The sequence below is a fragment of the Ranitomeya imitator genome, chromosome 9 (genome assembly GCF_032444005.1).
Source record: "Ranitomeya imitator isolate aRanImi1 chromosome 9, aRanImi1.pri, whole genome shotgun sequence".
Classification (NCBI taxonomy): Eukaryota; Metazoa; Chordata; class Amphibia; order Anura; family Dendrobatidae; genus Ranitomeya; species Ranitomeya imitator.
The window spans coordinates 153,521,075-153,541,319 of record NC_091290.1 but is presented as its reverse complement, the minus strand read 5'-3'; the positions used below and the strand labels follow the sequence as shown (position 1 = coordinate 153,541,319).

Genomic DNA, 20,245 nt, shown 5'->3' with positions numbered 1-20,245 from the left:
CAGAATGCACAGTACCACTCCTCCTGTATACTGGGTGTAATTCCTATGTGACACTATCGCCCTCTGGTGGCCGGACACATTATGTCCTGATCCGTCCACTGCACAGCATGGACAGGTCACATCATCGCTTGTCTGGGGGCTGCAGGACAGCACTAGGTGCAGTGGTCTCGGCCCCAGGTTACAAGGAGCAGTCCCTGTAATTTACAGATGCGTGGTCAGATTATAGATAGGTGTATATAAGATTCTGGTTTGCTGGTGGCCCTAGTGATGTAGACGCTGCACAGGTAATGTAACCACGGCCTCAAACATTATCTGTGGCCCCTCACTGCCGCAGCTTCTGGGCAGATCCGCACAAGAACTGCAGAAAGAGCAGTGCGAGTCCAGAGCAATCCACATACAGATGAAAGTCTGACATCAACCCGAGGACTCCAGCTACAAGGGGCGCAGACGGAGCAAGTACCAAGAGAACGCACCCTTGTACCCCCATCACACGCTGGACCTGAGGAGCCACCGCAGCACGCGAGGAAAGGAACAACACTGACCGTTTTCTCATTTATTTTTCTGACAATGTAAAACCAAAGTACGAGAAGTCACAAAAATGCTGAGATACAAAACACACCATCTAAATATACAACACGGCTAAGGGGGGCACAAAACACCGAGGACGAGGAGCCTCCACGCTGGGGACCGGGACAAAATCCGAGCCGCTCCGCTCAGTGTTTGGCAGCCTGCTAATAAAGGGCAAAGAGACATCAGTGACCGAACGTCGCGTGCAGCATTCATAGTGCAGCTGTCACTAACAGAACAGTGAGCGCAGCTCCGGAGCACATGATGCACAGAGGGGCTATTGCATCTTCCCACTGCATCCCATTCTGCCACAATGATGCACTCACCTTGTTGGCACAGTCCTCCTCCTCTACGCCTGCCTGCGTCATCAGATCTGCAATATTCTTCTCCAGGTCGTCGATACGAGTGCTCATGTCATCGAGTGATGGGCTCGGATAAGGAAAGCAAGTTCATCAGAGTAGGTAACAAGACCGGCGGCAGGGGCAGGGCCGGGGACTGGCGGCAGGGGCGGTCTGGCGGCAGGGGCGGTCTGGTGGCAAAGGCATCTCTAACAGGCCTGCAGAGGTTGCGCTTGCTCTGAGGTTGTCATGGTGACATGAACAGACTTCTGTACCTGGACTTTTTGTTATAAGACCGCCACAAGATGGAAACCCCGGTTGCTCATTAAAGGGCTCCCAGTGAGGGTACTGACCTAGTAGAGATGTGGCAGGAGTCGGAAGGGCGGCCTGCGGGTAATTGGTGCAATACAGGAGGTAACAGCAAGTCTCTTAAGTCCAGAAAAACGGCCACGGGATGTTTGCCTGCCATCAGGGAATTATATAAACCCCCGTCCGAGACACCTAGTCACTCCGCATAGGGAGCGTTATACGGTGACCAGAAAAGGCACAACAACAAAGATATAGAAAATGAATTATCTTTATAATGACATACAAAAAAATATATTAAAAAGATGCTTCAAATGCAAGGAACGCTTATAGCTAAGGACCCTGTTATACACCAATAACCAGGGCAATGATGATATAAAAAAAATTGCTGCACTTCATCCTTAGGTATATGGGATGCTCACATTCATAAAACACCAAATTATCAATTGTAAAGTGCATGTGCAAAAAGAAGGTATACTGACTGAATGTAGGCAAAACCACGGAAGAAGTGTGGACGAAACGCGCGCCGGGGTAGAGGGACGCAGCCCTGACCCTGCATCTCACCCTCTTAGGGCTTTCTGCCCATGATTATTTTGTTCCAACAGCCAGTGTTGATGATAATTGTTTCACTCCTGCCACTATCTTCATCTTATGCTATATTTAGGCGTAAGGCTTAATGTTCACATACCCTACATGCTAATTTAAGCTCTGGATTTTACATGGGGGATTGCGCACTGGCACAGCTTATTTTCTAGCAGTATTGTTTTTGCACATGCACTTTACAATTGATGATTTGGTGATTTATGTATGTGAGCATCCCATATACCTTAGGATGAACCGTAGCGATTGTTTTTACATCATCATTGCCCTGGCTGTTGATGTGTAACAGGGTCCCGCATTTGAGGAATCTTTTTAATTAAGATGTTTTGTATGCGATTATTATAATAAAGATTATTAAAGGGACACTGTCACCTGAATTTGGAGGGAACAATCTTCAGCCATGGAGGCGGGGTTTTGGGGTTTTTGATTCACCCTTTCCTTACCCGCTGGCTGCAATATTGGATTGAAGTTCATTCTCTGTCCTCCATAGTACACGGCTGCACAAGGGAAGATTGCTTTGCGCAGGCGTGTACTACAGAGGACATAGAATGAACTTCAATCCAATATTGCAGCCAGCGGGTAAGGAAAGGGTGAATAAAAAACCCCGCCTCCATGGCTGAAGGTTGTTCCCTCCAAATTCAGGTGACCGTGTCCCTTTAATTTTCTAGATTTTTGCTATTGTTGTGCTTTTTCTGGTCACCGTATATCACTCCCTATGCGGAGTGACTAGGCGTCTCGGACAGGTTTTTATGTATTGATAGCGCTATTTAATTTGCTTCACCCCCTATTGATTCTACGGCCATTAGGGAATGTAGCGAGCTGCTGAAAATCCATCCTGACCCTAGTAAACCCTCGGCAGCACTGGTCGTCTGACTCTCCATATGTACAATAACCTTCCTATAAGCAGAGATGTTAAATGGAACCAACCCTAAAGACATTTATGCGGCCATTCTGCCGAAAGAAAAAAAAAAAAAAAAAAAAAAAAAAAAAAAAAAAAAATGTCCACACAAAATGGTTTTCATTCATATGCAAAGAAGGCTTGTGTGCTCTGGGCGTGATGAAAGCACTTCCCAAGTCTGTGCCTCCCTTGCATCAGTTAAGGTGCAGTTGCATCTGTTTCAGAGCAGCACAGCCAAGGAACACGTCATTGGGAACGGAATGATTCGGACATTACTATTTAACCTCTTGCCATGGAATCTGGAGTGGGTGAATGGACCTGGCTCAGGAGATAAGCCTGTCCGGTTCAGCCAGACACATGGCCGAGCTCCACCCGCTACTAGTAACCTCCCAAATGCTGCCATCCATCTCTCACTGCAGCATTTCTAGCCACGGCAGAGGAGAGCACCCTCATTTGTGACACCATCATAGTGTGCCAATGGGTTCCCATGAGAACTGGGAGTCTGCTGAAGACCCCTGCACCCGCCGTGACACAAAGCCTATAAAGACCAAGAAAATTTTTTTTAGAGTTATAGGTCTTGTAGGAAGAGACGAAGAAAAAGAAAAGTCGCAAGCATGAAGAGTGTCAAGTCCTTAAAAGGTGAGAAAACCACAGGAAATGGAACACTTTGGGCCGACTTATCTAAGATGTTCCTACTAGTCTACAATCGTTGGCGCAATGCGAGACGTTTAGCATTTGTGACTTTGGGGTTCTCGTGTTTTGTTGGCCGAGCTCCGACAAAGCGGGCGCACATGGGGCGGACCGGAGGCGTAGGGCCACAATTCATGACGGGCAGCGGCGCCCTGCCTGGAGGAAGATCTGGGGTGAGAGGCATTTAGAAGCATCTGATGCCAGCTCCCCCTCCGTGACGCCACTGATCGTGATGAATCGGGGGAACGTCTATAGGACTTTTGGTTACACAGCTTCAGTGTGGGCCGATCCACCCCCTGATCCCCTCCGTCCACAGCGCAGGATATTCCTCCCGATGATCTGATCGGACATAGTCTGGAACTTGTCCTGCATTTGTTGCAGCAGATTCTGGACCTGGGGAGACAGAAGACGATAAATCAGACGCGTTTCAGTGCGTCGGAGCTGCAGGTTGGCGAGATGACGACGACATCGCTGTGAGGTCACCAAACCGGAGAGGTGGAAACGTCACCGAGATGAAGGAATCCAGCAAACTGGCCAGGAATGAGGTGAGGTGGCAGCGATGACGCCGGCCGTAACCGAAATCATACACACAGGGAATACCAAGGCGGGGACGTGGGACCAGAGAACAGCAGGGGAGGCACAGGGGCCCAGTGCTATAGAATAGATGGAGGCCCAAACTGAGGCCAGGACTGGAGGCACAGGGGCCCCAGTGCTATAGAATGGATGGAGGCCTAAACTGAGGCCAGGACTGGAGGCGCAGGGGTCCCAGTGCTATAGAATGGATGGAGGCCTAAACTGAGGCCAGTACAGGAGGCACAGGGGCCCCAGTGCTATAGAGTGGATGGAGGCCCAAACTGAGGCCAGGACTGGAGGCACAGGGGCCCCAGTGCTATAGAATGGATGGAGGCCTAAACTGAGGCCAGGACTGGAGGCACAGGGACCCCCAGTGCTATAGAATGGATGGAGGCCTAAACTGAGGCCAGTACAGGAGGCACAGGGGCCCAGTGCTATAGAATGGATGGGGGCCCAAACTGAGGCCAGGACTGGAGGCACAGGGGCCCCAGTGCTATAGAATGGATGGAGGCCTAAACTGAGGCCAGGACTGGAGGCACAGGGGCCCCAGTGCTATAGAATTGATGGGGGCCCAAACTGAGGCCAGGACTGGAGGCACAGGGGCCCCAGTGCTATAGAATGGATGGAGGCCCAAACTGAGGCCAGTACTGGAGGCGCAGGGACCCCAGTGCTATAGAATGGATGGAGGCCCAAACTGAGGCCAGGACTGGAGGCGCAGGGACCCCAGTGCTATAGAATGGATGGAGGCCTAAACTGAGGCCAGTACAGGAGGCACAGGGGCCCAGTGCTATAGAATGGATGGAGGCCTAAACTGAGGCCAGGACTGGAGGCACAGGGACCCCAGTGCTATAGAATGGATGGAGGCCTAAACTTAGGCCAGGACTGGAGGCGCAGGGACCCCAGTGCTATAGAATGGATGGAGGCCTAAACTGAGGCCAGTACAGGAGGCACAGGGACCCCAGTGCTATAGAATGGATGGAGGCCTAAACTGAGGCCAGGACTGGAGGCACAGGGGCCCCAGTGATATAGAATGGATGGAGGCCTAAACTGAGGCCAGGACTGGAGGCACAGGGGCCCAGTGCTATAGAATGGATGGGGGCCCAAACTGAGGCCAGGACTGGAGGCACAGGGGCCCCAGTGCTATAGAATGGATGGAGGCCCAAACTGAGGCCAGTACAGGAGGCACAGGGGCCCCAGTGCTATAGAATGGATGGAGGCCTAAACTGAGGCCAGGACTGGAGGCACAGGGACCCAGTGCTATAGAATGGATGGAGGCCTAAACTGAGGCCAGGACTGGAGGCACAGGGACCCCAGTGCTATAGAATGGATGGAGGCCTAAACTGAGGCCAGGACTGGAGGCACAGGGACCCCAGTGCTATAGAATGGATGGAGGCCTAAACTGAGGCCAGTACAGGAGGCGCAGGGACCCAGTGCTATAGAATGGATGGAGGCCTAAACTGAGGCCAGGACTGGAGGCACAGGGGCCCAGTGCTATAGAATGGATGGAGGCCCAAACTGAGGCCAGGACTGGAGGCGCAGGGACCCAGTGCTATAGAATGGATGGAGGCCCAAACTGAGGCCAGGACTGGAGGCGCAGGGGCCCAGTGCTATAGAATGGATGGAGGCCTAAACTGAGGCCAGGACTGGAGGCGCAGGGGCCCAGTGCTATAGAATGAATGGAGGCCTAAACTGAGGCCAGGACTGGAGGCACAGGGGCCCAGTGCTATAGAATGGATGGAGGCCCAAACTGAGGCCAGTACAGGAGGCGCAGGGGCCCAGTGCTATAGAATGGATGGAGGCCCAAACTGAGGCCAGTACTGGAGGCACAGGGGCCCAGTGCTATAGAATGGATGGAGGCCCAAACTGAGGCCAGGACTGGAGGCACAGGGGCCCAGTGCTATAGAATGGATGGAGGCCTAAACTGAGGCCAGGACTGGAGGCACAGGGACCCAGTGCTATAGAATGGATGGAGGCCTAAACTGAGGCCAGGACTGGAGGCACAGGGGCCCAGTGCTATAGAATGGATGGAGGCCTAAACTGAGGCCAGGACTGGAGGCGCAGGGGCCCAGTGCTATAGAATGGATGGAGGCCTAAACTGAGGCCAGGACTGGAGGCGCAGGGACCCAGTGCTATAGAATGGATGGAGCCTAAACTGAGGCCAGGACTGGAGGCGCAGGGGTCCAGTGCTATAGAATGGATGGAGGCCTAAACTGAGGCCAGGACTGGAGGCGCAGGGGCCCAGTGCTATAGAATGGATGGAGGCCTAAACTGAGGCCAGGACTGGAGGCACAGGGGCCCAGTGCTATAGAATGGATGGAGGCCTAAACTGAGGCCAGGACTGGAGGCGCAGGGGCCCAGTGCTATAGAATGGATGGAGGCCTAAACTGAGGCCAGGACTGGAGGCGCAGGGGCCCAGTGCTATAGAATGGATGGAGGCCTAAACTGAGGCCAGGACTGGAGGCGCAGGGCCCAGTGCTATAGAATGGATGGAGGCCTAAACTGAGGCCAGGACTGGAGGCACAGGGGCCCCAGTGCTATAGAATGGATGGAGGCCTAAACTGAGGCCAGTACAGGAGGCGCAGGGGCCCAGTGATATAGAATGGATGGAGGCCTAAACTGAGGCCAGGACTGGAGGCGCAGGGGCCCAGTGCTATAGAATGGATGGAGGCCTAAACTGAGGCCAGGACTGGAGGCACAGGGGCCCAGTGCTATAGAATGGATGGAGGCCTAAACTGAGGCCAGGACTGGAGGCACAGGGGCCCAGTGCTATAGAATGGATGGAGGCCTAAACTGAGGCCAGGACTGGAGGCACAGGGACCCAGTGCTATAGAATGGATGGAGACCTAAACTGAGGCCAGGACTGGAGGCACAGGGGTCCAGTGCTATAGAATGGATGGAGACCTAAACTGAGGCCAGGACTGGAGGCGCAGGGGCCCAGTGCTATAGAATGGATGGAGGCCTAAACTGAGGCCAGGACTGGAGGCACAGGGACCCAGTGCTATAGAATGGATGGAGGCCTAAACTGAGGCCAGGACTGGAGGCACAGGGACCCAGTGCTATAGAATGGATGGAGGCCTAAACTGAGGCCAGGACTGGAGGCACAGGGGCCCAGTGCTATAGAATGGATGGAGGCCTAAACTGAGGCCAGGACTGGAGGCACAGGGACCCAGTGCTATAGAATGGATGGAGGCCTAAACTGAGGCCAGGACTGGAGGCACAGGGGCCCAGTGCTATAGAATGGATGGAGGCCTAAACTGAGGCCAGGACTGGAGGCACAGGGACCCAGTGCTATAGAATGGATGGAGACCTAAACTGAGGCCAGGACTGGAGGCACAGGGACCCAGTGCTATAGAATGGATGGAGGCCTAAACTGAGGCCAGGACTGGAGGCACAGGGGCCCAGTGCTATAGAATGGATGGAGGCCTAAACTGAGGCCAGGACTGGAGGCACAGGGGTCCAGTGCTATAGAATGGATGGAGGCCTAAACTGAGGCCAGGACTGGAGGCACAGGGGCCCCAGTGCTATAGAATGGATGGGGGCCTAAACTGAGGCTAGGACTGGAGGCGCAGGGGCCCAGTGCTATAGAATGGATGGAGGCCTAAACTGAGGCCAGGACTGGAGGCACAGGGGCCCAGTGCTATAGAATGGATGGAGGCCTAAACTGAGGCCAGGACTGGAGGCACAGGGACCCAGTGCTATAGAATGGATGGGGGCCTAAACTGAGGCCAGTACAGGAGGCGCAGGGGCCCAGTGCTATAGAATGGATGGAGGCCTAAACTGAGGCCAGGACTGGAGGCGCAGGGACCCCAGTGCTATAGAATGGATGGGGGCCTAAACTGAGGCCAGGACTGGAGGCACAGGGGCCCAGTGCTATAGAATGGATGGAGGCCTAAACTGAGGCCAGGACTGGAGGCACAGGGGTCCAGTGCTATAGAATGGATGGAGGCCTAAACTGAGGCCAGGACTGGAGGCACAGGGGCCCCAGTGCTATAGAATGGATGGAGGCCTAAACTGAGGCCAGGACTGGAGGCACAGGGACCCAGTGCTATAGAATGGATGGGGGCCTAAACTGAGGCCAGTACAGGAGGCGCAGGGGCCCAGTGCTATAGAATGGATGGAGCCTAAACTGAGGCCAGGACTGGAGGCACAGGGACCCCAGTGCTATAGAATGGATGGGGCCTAAACTGAGGCCAGGACTGGAGGCACAGGGGCCCCAGTGCTATAGAATGGATGGAGGCCTAAACTGAGGCCAGGACTGGAGGCGCAGGGACCCCAGTGCTATAGAATGGATGGGGGCCTAAACTGAGGCCAGGACTGGAGGCACAGGGGCCCAGTGCTATAGAATGGATGGAGGCCTAAACTGAGGCCAGGACTGGAGGCGCAGGGGCCCAGTGCTATAGAATGGATGGAGGCCTAAACTGAGGCCAGGACTGGAGGCACAGGGGCCCAGTGCTATAGAATGGATGGAGGCCCAAACTGAGGCCAGGACTGGAGGCGCAGGGGCGCAGTGCTATAGAATGGATGGAGGCCTAAACTGAGGCCAGGACTGGAGGCACAGGGGCCCAGTGCTATAGAATGGATGGGGGCCTAAACTGAGGCCAGGACTGGAGGCACAGGGGCCCAGTGCTATAGAATGGATGGAGGCCTAAACTGAGGCCAGGACTGGAGGCGCAGGGACCCCAGTGCTATAGAATGGATGGGGGCCTAAACTGAGGCCAGGACTGGAGGCACAGGGGCCCAGTGCTATAGAATGGATGGAGGCCTAAACTGAGGCCAGGACTGGAGGCGCAGGGGCCCAGTGCTATAGAATGGATGGAGGCCTAAACTGAGGCCAGGACTGGAGGCGCAGGGGCCCCAGTGCTATAGAATGGATGGAGGCCCAAACTGAGGCCAGGACTGGAGGCGCAGGGGCCCCAGTGCTATAGAATGGATGGGGCCTAAACTGAGGCCAGGACTGGAGGCGCAGGGGCCCAGTGCTATAGAATGGATGGAGGCCTAAACTGAGGCCAGGACTGGAGGCACAGGGGCCCAGTGCTATAGAATGGATGGAGGCCTAAACTGAGGCCAGGACTGGAGGCACAGGGGCCCAGTGATATAGAATGGATGGAGGCCTAAACTGAGGCCAGGACTGGAGGCGCAGGGGCCCAGTGATATAGAAAGGATGGAGGCCTAAACTGAGGCCAGGACTGGAGGCGCAGGGGCCCAGTGCTATAGAATGGATGGGGGCCTAAACTGAGGCCAGGACTGGAGGCGCAGGGGCCCAGTGATATAGAATGGATGGGGGCCTAAACTGAGGCCAGGACTGGAGGCGCAGGGGCCCAGTGCTATAGAATGGATGGAGGCCTAAACTGAGGCCAGGACTGGAGGCGCAGGGGCCCAGTGCTATAGAATGGATGGAGGCCTAAACTGAGGCCAGGACTGGAGGCGCAGGGACCCCAGTGCTATAGAATGGATGGAGGCCTAAACTGAGGCCAGTACAGGAGGCACAGGGACCCCAGTGCTATAGAATGGATGGAGGCCTAAACTGAGGCCAGGACTGGAGGCACAGGGGTCCAGTGCTATAGAATGGATGGAGGCCTAAACTGAGGCCAGGACTGGAGGCACAGGGGCCCAGTGCTATAGAATGGATGGGGCCCAAACTGAGGCCAGGACTGGAGGCACAGGGGTCCAGTGCTATAGAATGGATGGAGGCCTAAACTGAGGCCAGGACTGGAGGCACAGGGGCCCAGTGATATAGAATGGATGGAGGCCTAAACTGAGGCCAGGACTGGAGGCGCAGGGGCCCAGTGCTATAGAATGGATGGAGGCCTAAACTGAGGCCAGGACTGGAGGCACAGGGGCCCAGTGCTATAGAATGGATGGAGGCCTAAACTGAGGCCAGGACTGGAGGCGCAGGGGTCCAGTGCTATAGAATGGATGGAGGCCTAAACTGAGGCCAGGACTGGAGGCGCAGGGGCCCAGTGCTATAGAATGGATGGAGGCCTAAACTGAGGCCAGGACTGGAGGCGCAGGGGTCCAGTGCTATAGAATGGATGGAGGCCTAAACTGAGGCCAGGACTGGAGGCGCAGGGACCCAGTGCTATAGAATGGATGGAGGCCTAAACTGAGGCCAGTACAGGAGGCACAGGGGCCCAGTGCTATAGAGTGGATGGAGGCCTAAACTGAGGCCAGGACTGGAGGCGCAGGGACCCCAGTGCTATAGAATGGATGGAGGCCTAAACTGAGGCCAGGACTGGAGGCGCAGGGGTCCAGTGCTATAGAATGGATGGAGGCCTAAACTGAGGCCAGTACAGGAGGCGCAGGGGCCCAGTGCTATAGAGTGGATGGAGGCCTAAACTGAGGCCAGTACAGGAGGCGCAGGGGCCCAGTGCTATAGAGTGGATGGAGGCCTAAACTGAGGCCAGTACAGGAGGCGCAGGGGCCCAGTGCTATAGAGTGGATGGAGGCCTAAACTGAGGCCAGTACAGGAGGCGCAGGGGTCCAGTGCTATAGAATGGATGGAGGCCTAAACTGAGGCCAGTACAGGAGGCGCAGGGGCCCAGTGCTATAGAATGGATGGAGGCCTAAACTGAGGCCAGTACAGGAGGCACAGGGGCCCAGTGCTATAGAGTGGATGGAGGCCTAAACTGAGGCCAGGACTGGAGGCGCAGGGACCCCAGTGCTATAGAATGGATGGAGGCCTAAACTGAGGCCAGGACTGGAGGCGCAGGGGTCCAGTGCTATAGAATGGATGGAGGCCTAAACTGAGGCCAGTACAGGAGGCGCAGGGGCCCAGTGCTATAGAATGGATGGAGGCCTAAACTGAGGCCAGGACTGGAGGCGCAGGGGCCCAGTGCTATAGAATGGATGGAGGCCTAAACTGAGGCCAGGACTGGAGGCACAGGGGCCCAGTGCTATAGAATGGATGGAGGCCTAAACTGAAGCCAGGACTGGAGGCGCAGGGGCCCAGTGCTATAGAATGGATGGAGGCCTAAACTGAGGCCAGTACAGGAGGCACAGGGACCCAGTGCTATAGAATGGATGGAGGCCTAAACTGAGGCCAGTACAGGAGGCACAGGGACCCAGTGCTATAGAATGGATGGAGGCCTAAACTGAAGCCAGGACTGGAGGCACAGGGGCCCAGTGCTATAGAATGGATGGAGGCCTAAACTGAGGCCAGTACAGGAGGCACAGGGACCCCAGTGCTATAGAATGGATGGAGGCCTAAACTGAGGCCAGGACTGGAGGCACAGGGGCCCAGTGCTATAGAATGGATGGAGGCCTAAACTGAGGCCAGTACAGGAGGCACAGGGACCCAGTGCTATAGAATGGATGGAGGCCTAAACTGAGGCCAGGACTGGAGGCACAGGGGCCCAGTGCTATAGAATGGATGGAGGCCTAAACTGAGGCCAGTACAGGAGGCACAGGGACCCCAGTGCTATAGAATGGATGGAGGCCTAAACTGAGGCCAGGACTGGAGGCGCAGGGACCCAGTGCTATAGAATGGATGGGGGCCTAAACTGAGGCCAGTACAGGAGGCACAGGGACCCCAGTGCTATAGAATGGATGGAGGCCCAAACTGAGGCCAGGACCGGAGGCACAGGGGCCCAGTGCTATAGAATGGATGGAGGCCTAAACTGAGGCCAGTACAGGAGGCACAGGGACCCCAGTGCTATAGAATGGATGGAGGCCTAAACTGAGGCCAGGACTGGAGGCACAGGGGCCCAGTGCTATAGAATGGATGGGGGCCTAAACTGAGGCCAGGACTGGAGGCACAGGGGTCCAGTGCTATAGAATGGATGGAGGCCTAAACTGAGGCCAGGACTGGAGGCACAGGGACCCCAGTGCTATAGAATGGATGGAGGCCTAAACTGAGGCCAGGACTGGAGGCGCAGGGGCCCAGTGCTATAGAATGGATGGAGGCCTAAACTGAGGCCAGGACTGGAGGCACAGGGGCCCAGTGCTATAGAATGGATGGAGGCCTAAACTGAGGCCAGGACTGGAGGCACAGGGACCCCAGTGCTATAGAATGGATGGGGGCCTAAACTGAGGCCAGGACTGGAGGCGCAGGGACCCCAGTGCTATAGAATGGATGGGGGCCTAAACTGAGGCCAGGACTGGAGGCGCAGGGGCCCCAGTGCTATAGAATGGATGGGGGCCTAAACTGAGGCCAGGACTGGAGGCGCAGGGGCCCAGTGCTATAGAATGGATGGAGGCCTAAACTGAGGCCAGGACTGGAGGCACAGGGGCCCAGTGCTATAGAATGGATGGAGGCCTAAACTGAGGCCAGGACTGGAGGCACAGGGGCCCAGTGCTATAGAATGGATGGGGGCCTAAACTGAGGCCAGGACTGGAGGCGCAGGGACCCCAGTGCTATAGAATGGATGGGGGCCTAAACTGAGGCCAGGACTGGAGGCGCAGGGGCCCCAGTGCTATAGAATGGATGGGGGCCTAAACTGAGGCCAGGACTGGAGGCGCAGGGGCCCAGTGCTATAGAATGGATGGAGGCCTAAACTGAGGCCAGGACTGGAGGCACAGGGGCCCAGTGCTATAGAATGGATGGAGGCCTAAACTGAGGCCAGGACTGGAGGCACAGGGGCCCAGTGCTATAGAATGGATGGGGGCCTAAACTGAGGCCAGGACTGGAGGCACAGGGACCCCAGTGCTATAGAATGGATGGAGGCCTAAACTGAGGCCAGGACTGGAGGCGCAGGGACCCCAGTGCTATAGAATGGATGGGGGCCTAAACTGAGGCCAGGACTGGAGGCACAGGGGCCCAGTGCTATAGAATGGATGGAGGCCTAAACTGAGGCCAGGACTGGAGGCACAGGGGCCCAGTGCTATAGAATGGATGGGGGCCTAAACTGAGGCCAGGACTGGAGGCGCAGGGACCCCAGTGCTATAGAATGGATGGAGGCCTAAACTGAGGCCAGGACTGGAGGCACAGGGGCCCAGTGCTATAGAATGGATGGAGGCCTAAACTGAGGCCAGGACTGGAGGCGCAGGGACCCAGTGCTATAGAATGGATGGGGGCCTAAACTGAGGCCAGTACAGGAGGCACAGGGGCCCAGTGCTATAGAATGGATGGAGGCCTAAACTGAGGCCAGGACTGGAGGCACAGGGGCCCAGTGCTATAGAATGGATGGAGGCCTAAACTGAGGCCAGGACTGGAGGCACAGGGGTCCAGTGCTATAGAATGGATGGGGGCCTAAACTGAGGCCAGTACAGGAGGCACAGGGGCCCAGTGCTATAGAATGGATGGGGGCCTAAACTGAGGCCAGTACAGGAGGCACAGGGGCCCAGTGCTATAGAATGGATGGAGGCCTAAACTGAGGCCAGGACTGGAGGCACAGGGGTCCAGTGCTATAGAATGGATGGGGGCCTAAACTGAGGCCAGTACAGGAGGCACAGGGGCCCAGTGCTATAGAATGGATGGGGGCCTAAACTGAGGCCAGTACAGGAGGCACAGGGGCCCAGTGCTATAGAATGGATGGAGGCCTAAACTGAGGCCAGGACTGGAGGCACAGGGGCCCAGTGCTATAGAATGGATGGAGGCCTAAACTGAGGCCAGGACTGGAGGCACAGGGGTCCAGTGCTATAGAATGGATGGGGGCCTAAACTGAGGCCAGGACTGGAGGCACAGGGGTCCAGTGCTATAGAATGGATGGAGGCCTAAACTGAGGCCAGTACAGGAGGCACAGGGGCCCAGTGCTATAGAATGGATGGAGGCCTAAACTGAGGCCAGTACAGGAGGCACAGGGGCCCAGTGCTATAGAATGGATGGAGGCCTAAACTGAGGCCAGGACTGGAGGCACAGGGGTCCAGTGCTATAGAATGGATGGGGGCCTAAACTGAGGCCAGGACTGGAGGCACAGGGGTCCAGTGCTATAGAATGGATGGGGGCCTAAACTGAGGCCAGGACTGGAGGCACAGGGGCCCAGTGCTATAGAATGGATGGAGGCCTAAACTGAGGCCAGGACTGGAGGCACAGGGGCCCCCAGTGCTATAGAATGGATGGAGGCCTAAACTGAGGCCAGGACTGGAGGCACAGGGGCCCAGTGCTATAGAATGGATGGAGGCCTAAACTGAGGCCAGGACTGGAGGCGCAGGGGCCCAGTGCTATAGAATGGATGGGGGTCTAAACTGAGGCCAGGACTGGAGGCACAGGGGCCCAGTGCTATAGAATGGATGGGGGTCTAAACTGAGGCCAGGACTGGAGGCACAGGGGCCCAGTGCTATAGAATGGATGGGGGTCTAAACTGAGGCCAGGACTGGAGGCGCAGGGGCCCAGTGCTATAGAATGGATGGAGGCCTAAACTGAGGCCAGGACTGGAGGCACAGGGGCCCCCAGTGCTATAGAATGGATGGAGGCCTAAACTGAGGCCAGGACTGGAGGCACAGGGGCCCAGTGCTATAGAATGGATGGAGGCCTAAACTGAGGCCAGGACTGGAGGCGCAGGGGCCCAGTGCTATAGAATGGATGGGGGTCTAAACTGAGGCCAGGACTGGAGGCACAGGGGCCCCAGTGCTATAGAATGGATGGAGGCCTAAACTGAGGCCAGGACTGGAGGCGCAGGGGCCCCAGTGCTATAGAATGGATGGGGGCCTAAACTGAGGCCAGTACAGGAGGCACAGGGGCCCAGTGCTATAGAATGGATGGGGGCCTAAACTGAGGCCAGGACTGGAGGCACAGGGGCCCCAGTGCTATAGAATGGATGGGGGTCTAAACTGAGGCCAGGACTGGAGGCACAGGGGCCCCAGTGCTATAGAATGGATGGAGGCCTAAACTGAGGCCAGGACTGGAGGCACAGGGGCCCCAGTGCTATAGAATGGATGGGGGTCTAAACTGAGGCCAGGACTGGAGGCGCAGGGGCCCCAGTGCTATAGAATGGATGGAGGCCTAAACTGAGGCCAGGACTGGAGGCACAGGGGCCCAGTGCTATAGAATGGATGGGGGCCTAAACTGAGGCCAGGACTGGAGGCGCAGGGGCCCAGTGCTATAGAATGGATGGAGGCCTAAACTGAGGCCAGGACTGGAGGCGCAGGGGCCCCCAGTGCTATAGAATGGATGGAGGCCTAAACTGAGGCCAGGACTGGAGGCGCAGGGGCCCAGTGCTATAGAATGGATGGGGGTCTAAACTGAGGCCAGGACTGGAGGCACAGGGGTCCAGTGCTATAGAATGGATGGAGGCCTAAACTGAGGCCAGGACTGGAGGCACAGGGGCCCAGTGCTATAGAATGGATGGGGGTCTAAACTGAGGCCAGGACTGGAGGCGCAGGGACCCAGTGCTATAGAATGGATGGAGGCCTAAACTGAGGCCAGGACTGGAGGCGCAGGGGCCCAGTGCTATAGAATGGATGGGGGTCTAAACTGAGGCCAGTACAGGAGGCACAGGGACCCCAGTGCTATAGAATGGATGGAGGCCTAAACTGAGGCCAGGACTGGAGGCGCAGGGGCCCAGTGCTATAGAATGGATGGGGGTCTAAACTGAGGCCAGGACTGGAGGCACAGGGGTCCAGTGCTATAGAATGGATGGAGGCCTAAACTGAGGCCAGGACTGGAGGCGCAGGGGCCCAGTGCTATAGAATGGATGGAGGCCTAAACTGAGGCCAGGACTGGAGGCGCAGGGGCCCAGTGATATAGAATGGATGGGGCCTAAACTGAGGCCAGGACTGGAGGCGCAGGGCCCCAGTGCTATAGAATGGATGGAGGCCTAAACTGAGGCCAGGACTGGAGGCGCAGGGGCCCCAGTGCTATAGAATGGATGGAGGCCTAAACTGAGGCCAGGACTGGAGGCGCAGGGGCCCAGTGATATAGAATGGATGGAGGCCTAAACTGAGGCCAGGACTGGAGGCGCAGGGGCCCAGTGCTATAGAATGGATGGAGGCCTAAACTGAGGCCAGGACTGGAGGCGCAGGGGCCCAGTGATATAGAATGAATGGAGGCCTAAACTGAGGCCAGTACAGGAGGCACAGGGACCCAGTGCTATAGAATGGATGGGGGCCTAAACTGAGGCCAGGACTGGAGGCGCAGGGGCCCCAGTGCTATAGAATGGATGGAGGCCTAAACTGAGGCCAGGACTGGAGGCACAGGGGCCCAGTGATATAGAATGAATGGAGGCCTAAACTGAGGCCAGTACAGGAGGCACAGGGACCCAGTGCTATAGAATGGATGGGGGCCTAAACTGAGGCCAGGACTGGAGGCGCAGGGGCCCCAGTGCTATAGAATGGATGGAGGCCTAAACTGAGGCCAGGACTGGAGGCGCAGGGGCCCCAGTGCTATAGAATGGATGGAGGCCTAAACTGAGGCCAGGACTGGAGGCACAGGGGCCCCAGTGCTATAGAATGGATGGAGGCCTAAACTGAGGCCAGGACTGGAGGCACAGGGGCCCCAGTGCTATAGAATGGATGGAGGCCTAAACTGAGGCCAGGACTGGAGGCACAGGGGCCCCAGTGCTATAGAATGGATGGAGGCCTAAACTGAGGCCAGGACTGGAGGCACAGGGGCCCAGTGATATAGAATGAATGGAGGCCTAAACTGAGGCCAGTACAGGAGGCACAGGGACCCAGTGCTATAGAATGGATGGGGGCCTAAACTGAGGCCAGGACTGGAGGCGCAGGGGCCCCAGTGCTATAGAATGGATGGAGGCCTAAACTGAGGCCAGGACTGGAGGCGCAGGGGCCCCAGTGCTATAGAATGGATGGAGGCCTAAACTGAGGCCAGGACTGGAGGCACAGGGGCCCCAGTGCTATAGAATGGATGGAGGCCTAAACTGAGGCCAGGACTGGAGGCACAGGGGCCCCAGTGCTATAGAATGGATGGAGGCCTAAACTGAGGCCAGGACTGGAGGCGCAGGGGCCCCAGTGCTATAGAATGGATGGGGGTCTAAACTGAGGCCAGGACTGGAGGCACAGGGGCCCCAGTGCTATAGAATGGATGGAGGCCTAAACTGAGGCCAGGACTGGAGGCACAGGGGCCCCAGTGCTATAGAATGGATGGAGGCCTAAACTGAGGCCAGGACTGGAGGCGCAGGGGCCCAGTGATATAGAATGGATGGGGGTCTAAACTGAGGCCAGGACTGGAGGCGCAGGGGCCCCCAGTGCTATAGAATGGATGGAGGCCTAAACTGAGGCCAGGACTGGAGGCACAGGGGCCCAGTGCTATAGAATGGATGGAGGCCTAAACTGAGGCCAGGACTGGAGGCACAGGGGCCCCAGTGCTATAGAATGGATGGAGGCCTAAACTGAGGCCAGGACTGGAGGCGCAGGGGCCCAGTGATATAGAATGGATGGGGGTCTAAACTGAGGCCAGGACTGGAGGCGCAGGGCCCCAGTGCTATAGAATGGATGGGGGTCTAAACTGAGGCCAGGACTGGAGGCACAGGGGTCCAGTGCTATAGAATGGATGGAGGCCTAAACTGAGGCCAGTACAGGAGGCGCAGGGGTCCGCACTGAGGAACCTGTACACTCGTAGCCCCGGAGCTGAGGTGCGGGGGTCGCTATGAAGATCGGGGGCCTCAGTCGCCCTCTCCTCGGTTCTGAGGCCGGGACTCACCAGGTCTGTCAGGTCCTGCACGGTTTTCGGGTCGGTCTCTGACATCTCCCGTCACCTCCGGTAATTGTCGCTCCTCAGTTGCCGCCTGACAAAAATCTCACCCGGATGCGCTTCCGCAAACCACGCCCCCAAATGCTGACAGTTCCTCCAATCAGCACAGGCGGCAGATCTACTTCCGGGTGAAGGGACGGCTCTTTGGTTGCTAAGGAGACAGAGGCCGGTGACGTCGGGTCGATAGGTGACAACCGTCATTGCCATGAATCTGACAGTGTACACAGTGATGGCGGCAACTGGAAGACGCTGCGCATGTGCGGGGTATAGCCAGACTGCTCATAAGTTTTACCTCATGGTTATGGCGCCAACATGGCGGATACGTCATACTGTGGTGATGTCCCGGATCTCCAGTCACAGACCCCCAGCCTGAGAGCTAACAGGAGGGCAGCAGTGATATGTGAGTGCCCCCAGCCTGAGAGCTAACAGGAGGGCAGCAGTGAGATGTGAGCGCCCCCAGCCTGAGAGCTAACAGGAGGGCAGCAGTGAGATGTGAGTGCCCCCAGCCTGAGAGCTAACAGGAGGGCAGCAGTGAGATGTGAGTGCCCCCAGCCTGAGAGCTAACAGGAGGGCAGCAGTGAGATGTGAGTGCCCCCAGCCTGAGAGCTAACAGGAGGGCAGCAGTGAGATGTGAGTGCCCCCAGCCTGAGAGCTAACAGGAGGGCAGCAGTGAGATGTGAGCGCCCCCAGCCTGAGAGCTAACAGGAGAGCAGCAGTGAGATGTGAGTGCCCCCAGCCTGAGAGGTAACAGGAGAGCAGCAGTGATATGTGAGTGCCCCCAGCCTGAGAGCTAACAGGAGGGCAGCAGTGAGATGTGAGTGCCCCCAGCCTGAGAGGTAACAGGAGGGCAGCAGTGATATGTGAGTGCCCCCAGCCTGAGAGCTAACAGGAGGGCAGCAGTGAGATGTGAGCGCCCCCAGCCTGAGAGCTAACAGGAGGGCAGCAGTGAGATGTGAGTGCCCCCAGCCTGAGAGCTAACAGGAGAGCAGCAGTGATATGTGAGTGCCCCCAGCCTGAGAGGTAACAGGAGAGCAGCAGTGATATGTGAGTGCCCCCAGCCTGAGAGGTAACAGGAGAGCAGCAGTGATATGTGAGTGCCCCCAGCCTGAGAGGTAACAGGAGGGCAGCAGTGATATGTGAGTGCCCCCAGCCTGAGAGCTAACAGGAGGGCAGCAGTGAGATGTGAGTGCCCCCAGCCTGAGAGCTAACAGGAGGGCAGCAGTGAGATGTGAGTGCCCCCAGCCTGAGAGCTAACAGGAGGGCAGCAGTGAGATGTGAGTGCCCCCAGCCTGAGAGCTAACAGGAGGGCAGCAGTGAGATGTGAGCGCCCCCAGCCTGAGAGCTAACAGGAGGGCAGCAGTGAGATGTGAGTACCCCCAGCCTGAGAGCTAACAGGAGGGCAGCAGTGATATGTGAGTGCCCCCAGCATGAGAGCTAACAGGAGGGCAGCAGTGAGATGTGAGCGCCCCCAGCATGAGAGCTAACAGGAGAGCAGCAGTGAGATGTGAGTGCCCCCAGCCTGAGAGCTAACAGGAGGGCAGCAGTGATATGTGAGTGCCCCCAGCCTGAGAGCTAACAGGAGGGCAGCAGTGAGATGTGAGCGCCCCCACCCTGAGAGCTAACAGGAGAGCAGCAGTGAGATGTGAGTGCCCCCAGCCTCAGAGCTAACAGGAGGGCAGCAGTGAGGTGTGAGCGCCCCCAGCCTGAGAGCTAACAGGAGGGCAGCAGTGATATGTGAGTGCCCCCAGCCTGAGAGCTAACAGGAGGGCAGCAGTGAGATGTGAGTGCCCCCAGCCTGAGAGCTAACAGGAGGGCAGCAGTGAGATGTGAGTGCCCCCAGCCTGAGAGCTAACAGGAGGGCAGCAGTGAGATGTGAGCGCCCCCAGCATGAGAGCTAACAGGAGGGCAGCAGTGAGATGTGAGTGCCCCCAGCCTGAGAGCTAACAGGAGGGCAGCAGTGAGATGTGAGTGCCCCCAGCCTGAGAGCTAACAGGAGGGCAGCAGTGAGATGTGAGTGCCCCCAGCCTGAGAGCTAATAGGAGGGCAGCAGTGAGATGTGAGTGCCCCCAGCCTGAGAGCTAACAGGAGGGCAGCAGTGAGATGTGAGCGCCCCCAGCCTGAGAGGTAACAGGAGAGCAGCAGTGATATGTGAGCGCCCCCAGCCTGAGAGCTAACAGGAGAGCAGCAGTGAGATGTGAGCGCCCCCACCCTGAGAGCTAACAGGAGGGCAGCAGTGAGATGTGAGCGCCCCCAGCCTGAGAGGTAACAGGAGGGCAGCAGTGAGATGTGAGTGCCCCCAGCCTGAGAGCTAACAGGAGCGCAGCAGTGAGATGTGAGTGCCCCCAGCCTGAGAGCTAACAGGAGGGCAGCAGTGAGATGTGAGTGCCCCCAGCCTGAGAGGTAACAGGAGGGCAGCAGTGATATGTGAGCGCCCCCAGCCTGAGAGCTAACAGGAGGGCAGCAGTGAGATGTGAGCGCCCCCAGCCTGAGAGGTAACAGGAGGGCAGCAGTGAGATGTGAGTGCCCCCAGCCTGAGAGCTAACAGGAGGGCAGCAGTGAGATGTGAGTGCCCCCAGCCTGAGAGCTAACAGGAGGGCAGCAGTGAGATGTGAGCAGCCTGAGAGCTAACAGGAGAGCAGCAGTGAGATGTGAGCGCCCCCAGCCTGAGAGGTAACAGGAGGGCAGCAG

The 20,245-nt window shown here is 57.1% G+C and overlaps 2 protein-coding genes across 5 annotated transcripts in view; one reads left to right on the top strand and one right to left on the bottom strand.

Moving 5' to 3' along the window:
- Nucleotides 1-538: 538 nt before the first annotated feature.
- On the bottom strand, nt 539-17,658 carry HSBP1 (heat shock factor binding protein 1). Of its 2 annotated transcripts, none has more exons than XM_069739502.1 (4): nt 17,507-17,658; nt 3,726-3,792; nt 894-988; nt 539-731 (listed from the first exon to the last, which is right to left on the bottom strand). In XM_069739502.1, the coding sequence occupies exons 1-4, from the start codon at nt 17,549-17,551 to the stop codon at nt 714-716; spliced, it is 225 nt and encodes a 74-aa protein (XP_069595603.1). In that variant the 5' UTR covers nt 17,552-17,658; the 3' UTR covers nt 539-713. The 2 variants fall into 2 exon arrangements, with proteins under 2 accessions (XP_069595603.1, XP_069595604.1); XM_069739503.1 differs by having other exon boundaries at nt 539-728.
- A 31-nt stretch (nt 17,659-17,689) lies between these two features.
- The window catches only part of LOC138649263 (solute carrier family 66 member 2-like), a 64,289-nt gene continuing 61,733 nt past the window's right edge, over nt 17,690-20,245 (top strand). The window contains exon 1 of one of the 3 annotated variants that reach the window (XM_069739498.1): nt 17,690-17,821. The gene's annotated coding sequence lies outside the window, so the exon portion shown is untranslated. The other 2 variants (XM_069739499.1, XM_069739500.1) reach the window with 2 other exon arrangements.

Coding starts and splice junctions, on each gene's coding strand:
- HSBP1 (XM_069739502.1), bottom strand. CDS start 17,551: ATGTCAGAGACCGACCCGAAAACCGTGCAGGACCTGACAGACCTG. Junction 3,793..17,506: donor TGCAGGACCTGACAGACCTG/GTGAGTCCCGGC, acceptor CTGTCTCCCCAG/GTCCAGAATCTGCTGCAACA. Junction 989..3,725: donor CGATCAGATCATCGGGAGGA/ATATCCTGCGCT, acceptor CGAGCCCATCAC/TCGATGACATGAGCACTCGT.